The sequence below is a fragment of the Thermobia domestica genome, chromosome 6 (genome assembly GCF_964235325.1).
Source record: "Thermobia domestica chromosome 6, izTheDome1.hap1.1, whole genome shotgun sequence".
NCBI lineage: Eukaryota > Metazoa > Arthropoda > Insecta > Zygentoma > Lepismatidae > Thermobia > Thermobia domestica.
This window is the reverse complement of record NC_137459.1, coordinates 174,934,891-174,949,244: the sequence shown is the minus strand read 5'-3', so window position 1 is coordinate 174,949,244 and position 14,354 is coordinate 174,934,891. Positions and strand designations below refer to the sequence as shown.

Genomic DNA, 14,354 nt, shown 5'->3' with positions numbered 1-14,354 from the left:
CGTTTACAAAAATCACAGTTGCTCAGGACGAACGAATCAGATAAACACCAAACAAAAACGAATGTTTACAGGAGAGATTGGGGTATGCGGAGAATATAGACTTTTGCGTCTAAATAAATATGCAGGGTTGCAAACCAACACATGAAATCACCAGAAAACTGCAGAAAATTACACTTTTAAAGGGATGTATTTTGGAATTGCATAAAGTAGGGAGTTCATAAGTTTTGTGCTGAATACTATTGAACATAAAGAGTCTGCAGAAACATCCACAGCTATGATACTACAGACACCGTAGATTTATTTGGTCCGAAAGTTAAAGTTCGTGATTTCGATGCCATTTTTGAGGCGTAATATTTCAGGAGGGCAAAGTGCTAAAAAGAAAATGCTGCTTATGCCACAAAGTGATTCTGTATGTGAATAGACTATTGCAAAAAAAAACATGACTGATATTACACGGAGAAAAAAGTGAACATGGTAAAAATGCGAAGAAAGCACGTGCGTGACGATAGTTGGAGTCCGGAAGAAAAATAAATGTTTGGATATGTTTAATGCTAGATCTCAAAAACTATGCATGGTGCAGCAATTAACTCTCCCTTGCTCCCACGACACATATCGTCGAACTGGACCGCACTATTAAAGCATGTAATGTATCAGCAAAGTATCGTTGAAATCCAATCACAGTTAGGGAAATTAATAGACCCTATGTTCACAAAGTAGCGTTATATAGGATAGACTAGTCTTTGGTTAGCTGGGACTCCGCTCCCAGTCCCCGAGTTTGCTCGGCCTACGGCCTCGAACCTCTGAATCTTACAATTCTACCAAATTTCAAGTTTCTTTTCGTATTTCAACCATCTAAAAGATAAGATTTTGTATCACAAGAAACACCCATTTAAATAACATAGGAATTACTTCATCCCCCCCAATAGATACCATAAAAACTAAACATATTCACTTTTAGCAATTTTCCTGTTGGTTAGTACCGGGAATCTACAATCATGTCAAATTTCATCATTCTAATCCTGCCGGAAGTGCCTAAACATTTTGGGGTGTAGATGTCCTATATAAATAACATTGGGAAGACTATTAGTTCCCCATAAAACCTCTCTACTGTTGGACTTTTTTATATTTTGTGATTTACTTAAGTAACGCTAACGGAAACGTACAAGCATATAGAATTTCAAGTTTTTATTCTAATTACAAGTACCTAAAATAGATTATAAATCCCAAAAAAGGGCTCAGTTAAATAACAGAGAATTCCTTCATCCCTCCTTAGACCTCCTAAAAATTTAAAAATATTAACTTCTGGCAATTTTCCTGTTTGTTAGTACTTGAAAGCTAGAATCATGCCAAGTTTCAACTATCCACGTAAACCGGAAGTTACCCCTTTATTTTATGTCAGTTCAAATAGTTTTATACATAGTTAGGATAGATATAACGTAATCTTTTGAACATGTTAACTTCGGTAACTGGGATTGGATTTCAATGACACTTTGCTGATACATTAAGTGCCTTAATACCGCGGTCCAGTTCGACGATAGGTGTCGTGAGTGCAAGGGAGAGCTAACCTCCTTACTACACAGACGTGGCAATGATCATAGAGCTAGAAAGATGGAACAAGCACCACTCACAAGCTTTTACACAACTGAACACAAACAAAATCGGGCCTAATTGCTGCACCATGCATAGTTTTTGAGATCTAGCATAAAACATAATCCAAACATTAAGTATTTTTTCCGGGCTACAACCATCCTCACGCACATGCTTTCTTCGCGTTTTTACCATATCCTCCACTCGCGTTTTTACCACTTTTTTCTCCGTGTAATATCAGTCATGTTTTTCTCTGCAATAGTTTATTCACACACAGAATCACTTTGTGGCATAAGCAGCAATTTTTTTAGCACTTTGCCCTCCTGAAATATTACTCCCCAAAAATGGCATCAAAATCACAAACTTCAACTTTCGAACACCCATAAATCTACGGTGTCAGTTGTATCATAGCTGTGGATATTTCTGCAGACTCTTTACATGCAATGGTATTCAGCAAAAACTTATGAACACCCCACTTTATGCCATTCCAAAATACAGCCCCTTTAAAAGTGTAATTTTTTGCAGTTTTTCTGGCGATTTCATGTGTTGGTTTGCAACTCTGCATATTTATTTAGACGCAAAAGTTTATATTCTCCATATACCTCAGTCTCTTCTCTAAACGTTCGTTTTTGTTTGGTGTTCGTCTGATTCGTACGTGCTGAGCAACTGTAGTTTTCGCAAACGCTTGCAAATGCAAAAATTGGCACTGCGCCGACAACAAAGATGGCCGCCATTTAGGAACAATTGCACATACGAAAACGTGAATGATGTTATTGACCTTCTCATACACATGGTTCGTCATACTCAAATTTTTATAATTTTCGGAGATGGTCGAACAACCATTTTCACAATTTTTGGACCACTTCGGTTGGATTGACCCACTTTTAAAGGGGCTGTAGTTTGGAATGGCATAAAGTGTGGGGGATTCATAAGTTTAGTGCTGAATAGTATTGCATGTAAAGAGTCTGCAGAAATATCCACAACTATGATACTACTGGCACCATAGATTTATGGGGGTCCGAAAGTTGAAGTTAGTGATTTTGATGCCATTTTTGGGGCCGTAATATCTCGGGAAAGCAAAGTGCTAAAAAGCGCTGCTTAGGCCACAAAGTAAATCTGTATGTGAATAAACTATTGCAAAAAAAAATCATCACTTATATTACATGGAGGAAAAAATGAGGATATGGTAAAAACGCGAAGAAAGCAGGTAAGTGACGATGCTCATAACCAGGAAAATTTTTAAATGTTTTGATAAGTTTCATGCTAGATCTCAAACTACGCATGGTTCAGCAATTAGGTCCATTTTTGTTTATATTCAGTTGTGCAAAAGCTTCCGAATGGCGTTTGTTCCATCTTTCTAGCTCTAGGATCACTGGTTACGCCTATATGGTTACGTGGTTAGCTCCCCCTTGCATCCACGACACCCATCGTCGAACTGGACCATGGTATTAAGGCACTTAATGTATTTTATCAACAAAGTATCATTGAAATCTAATCCCAGTAACGGAAGTTAGTGTGTTCACAAGATAGCGTTACACTTATCTACCCTATCCTGCTGAAAATGGCGTATTTGCGGAAAATACTTAAAATAATTGTTGCTTCCCTTCTCTTCTATAGCATTACAGCAATAGCTTTCAGTATCTGTAATTACAAGTTCCCGCAATTACACGATTTTAGTAGTGTTACAAACTTCAGCACTGCTTACCATATCTCCGGAACGGTTTGAGATATCGAAGTGTAAAGGCAAAATAATTTACACATCCATTGCAAACCATACAAGTAACTAGATATGATACTTATGTCAGCATTTTTTCGAAGTAAAGGATTTAAAGAAATTCAAGTCCTGGTAACTTCGTTCCTATTCATTTGAAACAAGTCATTCCACGACCATGGTGTCCAACACTACAGTACTTTCGATGTACATTATCCTGTGCATTTCCGTTATGCTGTATTTGCGTTAGAGGCTTCCAAACTTTGGATGTTTGTGATACTATTTCATCCTTAGTTCGCAACACTAAATAATAAAAGTGGTATATTAAGTTTACGTTTGACACGTTAATTTGAAATATGTAATAATCTGACTTAGTGCCATTTGAAAAATATAACTTTATTTTGGGTTGGCAACACTGTTGCGTCTTGCTGTTTAGTACACACAAAGATGTCCCCCTTCTTATAGCTGCTTCGTGCAAAGTTTCATTTTTCTCTCTTTTTTGGTTTGTCCGTTATAGCGGAAGGTCAAGATAAAAAGTCCAACCTGTAGACCTGGCAATGATCATAGAGCTAGGAAGATGGAACAAACGCCACTCGGAAGCTTTTGCACAGCTAAACGCAAACAAAAGCGAGCCTAATTGCTGAATCTCGCATAGTTTTGAGATCTAGCATGAAACATACCAAAACATATAAAATTTTCCCGATTACGACCATAGTCACGCACGTGCTTTCTTCACGTTTTTACCGTATCCTCACTTTTTTCCCCTGTGATATCAGTCATGACTTTTTTGCAATAGTTTATTCACATACAGAATTACTTTGTGACCTAAGCAGCAATCTTTAGCACTTTGCCCTCCTGAGATATTACGCCCAAAAATGGCATCAAAATCACAAACTTCAACTTTCGGACACCCATAAATCTACGGTGCCAGTAGTATCATAGGTGTAGATATTCCTGCAGATTCTTTACATGCAATAGTATTCAGCACAAAACTTACGAACTCCCCCCTTTATGCGATTCCAAAATACAGCCCCTTTTAAAGGTGTAATTTTCTGCAGTTTTTCTAGTGATTTCATTATTGGTTTGCAACCCTGTATATTTATTTGGAAGCAAGAGTATATATTCTCCGTGTACCTCAGTTCCTCCTCTAAACATTCGTTTTTGTTTGGTGTTTGTCTGGTCCGTACGTCCTCAGCAACTGTAGTTTTCATAAACTCTTGCAAATGCAAAAAATGGCACTGCACCGACAACAAAGATGGCCGCCATTCAGGAACACTTGTACATACGACAATGTGAATAGTGTTATTGACCTTCTCATACACAAGGTTCGTAACGCTCAAATTTTTATAATTTTCGGAGATGGTCGAGCAACCGCCTCTGGACCACTTCGTATGGACTGACCCATAAATATTGAATTTATTGCTATTATTTCTCATTTGAAAATTAAATACTTACTACAGAACCGAACAGCATTTTTTTTTCTACATGCTTGAATTTACTTGTCAATTTTGAGAATACTGCTCTTTCACTTGTTGATTAATAGAATAGAATCATTACAACGAATATACTTCGCTTTTTCATTATCCAGAGTAATTTTGTGATTTAAAAAAATAATACAAAAGAAAATATTCTATAATAAAGATTAGTCAATATGTAATTCCTGAGAGAATTCGTAGAAGTTTGTTTATCCTTTATTAATAAGTTTAATATTTGCCTTTTATTTACTTCGACGGGATACCAAACTGAAAATAACAACTTACTTTTAACATTTGATCCGTTCCATCATCTTTTCTCTGAGTATATAAACGAATTTAGTACATGTGATTATGAAAGGATTTGTTTCGAAGTTGTGTTCAATAACTTTTTACCACACGGATGTTACTAATATACTAGCAAATATACACTAATTACAAAAATAAACATTCCGTTGATACAGTTCCTTTAGTTAAAATTTTACTTGGATAGATTAATTAGATTAACTGTTCCGTACATTAAAGAAAATTGCATAATATACGAAGAAAATTGCTCATGTTGGTAGCAAATTAAGTCAGGAGGAAAAAAAAATATTTGTCAGTCATATGTCGTAGTTTAAATTCCATTTTTATAATTGGCTGAATCTTATTTTTATTACCAGGTTTTATATTTAGAATATTTTTCTGAAAAAAAAATGATCGAAGTAATATTGTACTATAATACTCAACCTTTCAGAACACAGTAATAATATACAGAATGTGGTCAGATGGTCTGTTTCATCGTGCTATCACAATTGGACTGGACACAGAAGAAATCCTTAGTTTGGACTTACACGTAGATGCCAAAGAAGTTATGCTCATAGCAATGACTAGAAATAATTCTGAGTTATATAGTAGTTTTCTTGAACTTATCTTCCAAAAACTTCAAGTGGGTAAGCATAATTCCAATTATTTAAGTAAATAACAGTAGTGTTTTATATTATTACTAGCAGCGTTCACCCCGCTTCGCTGCGGTCACCCCGGAACGCAATAAACTTTGTTACTTAGATAATTTTTACTTTTTCGCTTTCAAGTGATATGATAAAAACCATAGAAGATTGCAGTAAATGTTAACATTATATCGCCTGTCATTTATGTTAACCCGCCCCGCTTCGCTGCGGTCACCCCCGAACGCAATAAACTTTGTTACTTAGATAATTTTTACTTTTTCGCTTTCAAGTGATATGATAAAAACCATTATAACGCCTGTCATTTATGTTAACCCGCCGAGTGACACGGTCATGCGGGTTGCATATAAATACGTTTATTTTTATACCTATGATGAACTAACAAAGGATTTGTACGTAATGGACACCTGAATGGTCAATTATCTCAAGACACTGGTAATTGAAAATTAAAGTGATATGATAAAAACCATCTAGGGTCCAAATCCTAATAACCCCCCAAAAATAAAAGAAATTGGTTCAGCCGTATTAGCGTGATGAGCGGACAAAGGATTTGTACGTTCTCTTTTATATATATAGATTATAATCATTTCAAGTTTTTTTTCAATTGTTTTTTATTACCCTAAATTTCATTATTATTGTATATTCCTTAACTATTTTAAACTCTTATCTTATGAAAAATAAAGCTTTGCTTGTTCCTTTATGTGCTATTTTCTATAAATTTATCTACAGATAGTTCCCAAATATCATATCACCTTCTGTCCATTGATTTATTTTCTCTTGATATGTGAATTCATTGTGATGTTCAGTGAGGATAACTAGAAACACTCGAGAGGTTTCCTTTTCTTTTTTCCTTCCCTGTTCATGGTTCAACGATGAATTTAGAAAAACAATAACAATTCAGGAACAATACGTAAAGAAGTTACAACGTCGAAAATGTAGATTCGGAATTAATTACTCTATTTCTTATGTTAACATTTTGCGTGATAATTTTATATTGTTTGGTGTTGAAGTAAACTTATTACAATAGGAATAGTCCTAATTATTTTATATTGTTAATGATTAACGCTTGAGTTTGAGTATTACATTCTGATAGTCCGACAATTTTAAAAATTTTAAAATTACTTTTCTTCCTAGATGAACTGACTATGGAATTAGATCCACTCTTACAGTGTATGATGGACTTGGAAAAGAAATTAAGAGGACGCGAACAATACATTGACTACTTCAAAGAACAAAAGGAAAAACTTTTACTTACAACAACTAATGTAACTTACGATGGTACTTTAAATGCTACTTCAGCATTCTTTAACTTGGCTAGATTGAAAAATCTAAAAGTGCAACCTGCTGGAATGATATTAAACATTTCAGTCTCTGAATTGAAAGAGAAGATAGATGATATTTCTGAAAATTTGAAGCTAGCTAGTGAAAGGCTTGACAATATTGTTTATAAATCTGTTCCTGACGTCATAAGTGGAGAGCTGATAGTACAAGGAGATATGGAAGTACAACGTGGACATGTAAATCGCCTTAATTTATCCAAAATTAATGACAGACCTTTTGAACCGGACAATATGCTAACGTATTCGAGTAACCAGGTGATATCAGGCACGGTTACATTAGACAAACTTTCTTCAGATAAATTGCACGCTGTTAGTATCAATGAAAAAATACTAACTGGTAAGTCTGCAACTTTTCTTTTTTTAAAAATAGGAAAGAGCAAGTGAGCAAGTGAAATACGCAATGGTAAAAAGTGTCCTTATTTTATTTATTTATTTATTTATTTTTGTCCAATACTGGTCTTTACTTGCTATTTAAACCTATTTATTATGTTTTCATTACATCTAATTATTTGATTTAGAAGTTGAATCACAGATAACTCACAAATTGAATGCTAGCACAATATAAAATTTCACACCTTATGCAGTATATATAGTAGGTCAAAGTTTACCACTATGCAAAGTTTCATTCCGACCGGATTGAGTTCCGTTAATGTTTCTTGTTTTCGGAAGTATGACTCAAAATTCGACAGCCCATACCTCGGAAAATGAAAGCCTGTATAACATATTATTTCACGCGCTTGTATAAGCAAGTCAATTTCTTCCACCATGGGAAGATGGATTCTGATCGAGTGAGTTCGGTTGAACTCGTACAATATACAGGCCCTTGATATTTTTTTTCAAGGAAAAATCAAATGAACGTAAAATTATATATATATATATATATATATATATATATATATATATATATATATATATATATATATATATATATATATAGTAAAAATATTTAAAATCTTTGCATAAATTCTAAATAATTTTAGATATGTTCTTAAATAATGAAAACATCCATGTAATGCAACATGTATTTTTTGTTAGTAATACTAACATTCGTGATTGTTTGTGTTAGTACTAGTTTCAGTGAGGAGTTGTATTTGAGTTGGTGTAATACATACTCGTGTGTGCGATAGCTGAAACATAGATGATGGAAAGTGGCAGATTTCTCTGATTTTCAAAGAGGGGAAAATTGTTGGAGCAAATGTACTCAGATCTGGAGATTCAAAGTGTATCGAAAGCAAATGTATCAAAAGGTGATTACAACATACAAAACTCGTGAGATATCATCAGAAACTGAGAAAATTGAACGGAAAACAAGCTTAAGTGAGGCGGATTGCCGAATCTTTAAGAGGATTTGTTTCTTTTTATCAAGAACCACAGAGCTAATGCGGCACAGCAGACTGCAGCACTCAATCATAATTTGGAATAACCTGCTTCTTCAACCAGAGTCCAACGATGACTTTAATAATCTCCACATTGAAAACCTCTGATTACCACCTCCAACCCAATAGTGTAAAAAAGATGGTGCCGAGAACATAAAACAAGAACACCGACAATTAGAAGAGAATGTGGTCCGATTAGCCATCTTCCCTTCTGTTTCCAACAACTGGCGGTTTTATGTATGGCTAATGACGAAAGAGGCATATGCTTTGGACTATTTTAACGGACTATTTCTATCGTTAAACATAGTGCTGCAGATATGAATCATAGTTTCATAGTATTCTGCGGTTCTGTTATACTCCTAAAGGACTCTGTATTGCCAATGGTTGTGCACATTTGCAGTCACCAGGTGTAACCTGTAATGTGAATTGTCGTTGATCATTCTGAAAAGTTAAAAGAAAAAATGAAGGAAAAAAGTATTCTCGCTTGTAAACGGCATACTGGAGTAATGTAATATTAGCTGGTTCCTTTGCTTCACGCTAGATCGTACAATTACTAGTCTGTGCTTACCGTAGTGTCACTTCTGCCTGCCATTTGCTGGAGGGACAGTAGAGGTCCAGAAACCGAAAATTGAGCCTTAGTTTGATGCTTTTGGTAGGTTTTGGTTTCCTTTCGCAATTTGTGATATGATTAGTGTTGTAAAAAAAAAAGTTTTTTTTTTTCTGTGAAGTTTTTTTTTCAATAAAAAACATCGTTCTTTTTCATGTTTTTTTTCAAATGTCTGATTTTTTTTCTGGAAACTATTATTTATTGATTTATGTTGAAGATTATTGAAATAATCAATAGAACTTGAGTCGAAGCCCTCGTAACTTACAAATCATTTGTTTCCTTGTACCTATACGAGCAAAATCGTGTGATTACTCCTTTCGGACCCAGGTCATTTTTGGCGTTTTTCTATATTGTCAGTTAGCGACTTATTGCTCAAAAAACATTGACCCGATTGATATGGTTAAGACTTTGTTTTTTTAGAAAAGGAATGTGGATATCTTTTGGTTTAAGTTACATTGCAGTGTTGCCACCGGGTGGGAAGTTACTGAGGGAAATCTAGGGGTGAAAATTTACAAAAAAAATCCCTAACCGAATTTCAATAGTTTTTTGTATCTAGCACCACTGTTGCCATATGGGTCCAAGTACCTAAAAAATATTATTTGGTGCATTGACAAGGTACATTGAAAACCTGAAGTCGCTGGCTTCCATTCAAAGGGAAAGAAAAAATTCTCTGTTTCCATGCACATGAACTTTTGACTTTTTACGCCTCAGAAGCAAAAATCAACAGATATGCCGGGACTACAGCTTCTCTAATAATCCTATTTAAACTTTTTATGGTGCGTTCTGTAGGCTAAAGAGAAAGTTTTCAGGTAGTGGTACATTTGTTGCAACGTAGCTAGTAAGAGGGAAATAATAGAGGGAAAAGGGAAATTTGCAGATTTTTTCACCTAAAATCGGGAATTAATTGTTTTGGCTGGAAACACTGCCATCAAACAGACGTTAACTATCTGAAAGTAAACCCTGGTACCTCAAGAATATATCCTACAAGTATCATGGCGATATCTGACAAAGTAAGCATGAATTTTAAAAAAAAATCTCATTCTACCTCAGAAATTCACAATTTTCTTACCATTTACAGAACAAGTTTATTATAAGCCTTAGCTGTACTCCCCCTAATTATTCTACCGAAACTTTTTGTGGTGCGCTGTGCAGCCTAAGGACGAGGCTTTCAGACAGTGGTGCGTTTGTTTGAATGTAGCCAACAAGTGGGAAATAATAGAGACAAAAAAGGAATTTTTCCAAAATTTCTCCCTAAAATCGGAAATTAAAATTTTCCTTAGCTGGCAACACTGCTACCAAACAGACGAAAACTATCTTAAAATTAACACTGGTACATTATTAATATATCCTACAAGTATCATGGTGATATTTAAGAAATAAAGCTTCTAATTACCAAAAATATATTTCGATAAATCGAGAAGTAGGGGAAAATCAAGAGTTAGAACCTAAATCCGAATTTTTCGTGCGTCCCCTAATTACCCACTGTAACGACATGTACCCGAGTTTGTTCAATAAGGAAAAATGTTCGACTGGCGTAAGTTGACTTGCACTTGGACGTATAGGTACGGATTTATAACAAAAATTTCGAATTCTTTTGTCCAAATTTAAGGAGATTTTAATTTCCGTAGTTGGCAACACTGCGCGCAGGCCAGTCCAATTGATGTAAGTATCCATCTGACGTATCTACCTGACAAGTCTTAAGGAGGTCTCTCTACAAAGAATGAAGCTACAGGGGAAAAGTAAGTTCGAAATTCGAAAATTCTCGAATTTTTGACTGGGGTGAAACTTGAGAAGGAAATTCGACACACGGCAACCATATTTTGCAAATTATATATATATATCCCGATATCTTAGTGTCCATACAGGAGCGGATTAAAAAAGTGACACACCCGTATGTGCCACTTTGGCCACCTGGGTCCGAAAGGGTTATTGTACATTTGATTACATTTTTTTTTTTTTACTAGTAACTCGTGTTGTTGTAGTAATTATAGTCTTGACTTATAATAATATCGTTGTTGTAAACAATCACTTTATAAGGAAAATTTTCTCTCCTTTTACATCTTAGTTCCAATACTGTTGCTGAAAAATCCATTGTGTTTCAAAATGAATATCGGGGATTTAAGTCTTCGTAGTACTTATTACATTTTACGTACAATTATAAACGATATATTGATTAAAAGAATTCCTCAAACAGTTTTTGCTTCAAGTGTTCGATGTGAGCTTCATTCGTCACACGGCACACATTGAGTCGATAGGTGAGAAAGGCCCATAAACTTTCCGCCATATGGCACAAAACATTCAATTGATACAGACGGTTACACTGTAACTACAGATTCAGTCTTTGCAAAATTAAAACACAAAAAAAAAAAAAAAAACTTTCTGCTCTCTAGTCTCCATCTTTGCTATTTGCTCTTTCTAACGGCAGACAGAGGAAACAATGCATGGCATGCGTGTGTACAAAACTGTTTGAGTTGTTCTTTCATTTGATAATACTTATAATTGTAAGTTAATTGTAATAGATACTACAAAGTTTCAAAACTCTAATATTCATTTTGAAACACACTACATTACTTCAAATTATGTCATCCTATATTCATGTCTTGTATGTACACTCATGTCCAAAATTTTTGTCGCATGTCTAGGTTGTTGTAGGAATATAATTTGATAACTAATCCGTCTGGTATTTCATATAATATTAGTATGTGTATAATCGGCAAAGACATGTATGTGGCAAATTTCATGTTAAAACTGCAGTAAATAAGAAAAATAAAACGAAAATAAAACTTTATCGTCCATTTAGCAACATTTTCTTTTACTCTTTCTCATTTTCGTATTTATAATACTTTTCCTTTGAAATTTACCACAAATATACATTTTCCGATTATACACAAAGCATCAGTACTAAAAGTAAACTGCAAAATCATTATCAAATTATATTCATATAAGAAGACAGTTATAGATATGCGACAATCATTTTGGACATGAGTGTACATATCATCAGGGCTGGCCCTAGACAATTTGTCGCCCGTGCAATGACGTAATTTGCAGCCTCCCTCTTTCTACAGAAAGAACAAATCTTTAAAGTCACGATTTTAAGTATGCTACTCCAGCATGAACAACGAAGGGGAGGGAAACTACACTCGCACTCAGAAAGGCTTAAATATTTAGTACAAATACAGTCTTGTTGTGTCTGTTTTTTTCTTTAAATATTAATCTATTATGTTAGTGAAAGATAAAGCAAATACATCTGAAAGATGGTAATCCTTTTTATAGAATTCAATATCGAGTTTCAATCTCAACATATCAGTTTGCAATTATAGTGCAATTAGCTCTTTTATTTTTATTTCTTGATTTTCCTTCTATAACTGTTATTGTTTATTAAAAAAAGTGTTTCCACTTTCAATGATAACGATCTTATTTACGACAAAGGCAAGAGAAGCTTTCATATCAGAATTCTGATAACTAACCAAAGAGGACAGGCGTTCGAGAATTGAGTTCTTGTATTTAACAACAATCAAGCAATTTGTTGTGGGATTTATTTTACCATTTGCTTTAGCACTGACCATGTGACTTAAACTAATGCGGCCTAAACATAATTTATGAATGTAGTATTCATATAGAAGGTCAGCTTAGTAAATGTAACTACCATCATCATAAAGTCTATTTCCAACAAGAAATATTTATTTTAAATAAAATACTTATGACAGATATTGCAGCTCCGTGCAAATGCGCGTATTGCACATATGGTAGAGCCGGCAATGCATATCATATATCTAGTCGACAAATTATTTATATATGATATTCAGAAAAATATTAGTAGGCAAATCAGTATTACTTTTTACCTTTAGACAAGTTATTTGCATTTTATACTGTTCGTGATATTATTTTCGTACTTATTAAAAGCCTACTTTCACGAAAAAAACAGATGTTCATTTATACTTTTATTTCTTGGTTGATATTGGTGAAACACTACAGAAACCCGGATTATTAGTAGGTACGCTACTCATATAAATTGTAAAATTTATACCGTATCAGTATCTAATATTTAATTTATGTTGCATTTTATGGTAATTACACCTACATAAAAATACTTCAGACTTAAATGACGTAAGATACATTACAAATGACTATTTGAAAAAAAAAAACGAAATTTAGAAAAAAAACTTACATTTCTGAAAAATACGTTTTTTTGTTGTTTTTTTTTCCTATTTACAACACCACATACGATGAATTGAGAATGTAATTGGAAGGTAAAAGCATAGAATTATTTCTTTAAGAAGGGGTAATGAAACTTCAGAAAAATGTTACTAAATGTATAACCTGTTATTTTTCACTTTTTATGAAAGAAGTAATTCCACTAAAATACTAAATTTAACGCAGACAGAAATACAAGTTAGTGGTGCATTTTTCCCAAGTTCCTTTTGTCATAGAACGACATACCCAGGAAAATTGGATCTAGTCAAAGTTTTCTGGGATATAGATATAACCTGTTATTCGGAAATCGTCTTAGTAAATGCTTTAATCCTAAATTCTTAAGCAAATTTATTAATTTAGTAAAGCAAGCACCAATTAATTGAATTTAGTGCGGAAGTCGATTCTCTCTAAATTTGTCATGTATTTTTTGTGCTATTTAAATTAATTCGCTCCTAAAGTTTAGCTTGGTTATTGTTACGAAGTTAAGTAGTTTCACATTTTCATGATATTGGAGAATTTCGTTATGATACTTCATTTGTTTCTTCATGCCCGTGCCTTAACACTCGTTGCAAACCAATGGTACAGCTGTTGCTCCCTGATAATGATGGAGTCTTCCAAAAGAGGAATACGTTAATATACATTGCCAGATCTGTTTAGAAATTTAAGGAGCGTCAAGATGAACTTACAACACTTCGCCTAACCCACTCAATTCTCCGATTTTAGCACTATCAAATATCTATGGTCAGTCACAGAGTAACGAGTCCCGCACAGATTTCCTCTTTCATTTTTGCTGAAGTAGCTGAGTTCTGCATTACGTGAAGAATGGTCCATTACTTCTCCGGAAACGATTCAGGAATTACATCCTTCAATTTCACGAGGATTAAAACTGTATCACCAGTTAAAGGGGATCCTTCGTCGTATTAATCAGATATTTGCATTTTGTTAAGAGCTTTGTTTCCGTTCACTGTAAATATTTTATGTTGTGTAAAGAGACTTGATCAAAATACGAAATAGTAAATAGGTAATGGTTCTGTGTACAGTCTTATTTAAATGACCCTTGGAACAACCTCTCTTTGCAAATCCTCTTATGGTATGTCAAATATGCCACAGGTTTGGAATA

General features: G+C 34.2%; 1 protein-coding gene across 1 annotated transcript in view; it reads left to right on the top strand.

Moving 5' to 3' along the window:
- The window catches only part of fs(1)M3 (female sterile (1) M3), a 289,266-nt gene that overhangs the window by 137,489 nt on the left and 137,423 nt on the right, over positions 1-14,354 (top strand). Inside the window, exons 8-9 of the mRNA XM_081762460.1 lie at positions 5,507-5,702; positions 6,852-7,394. Of these exons, the coding sequence (XP_081618586.1) occupies positions 5,507-5,702; positions 6,852-7,394 (739 nt within the window). The remainder of the gene's footprint in view (positions 1-5,506; positions 5,703-6,851; positions 7,395-14,354) is intronic.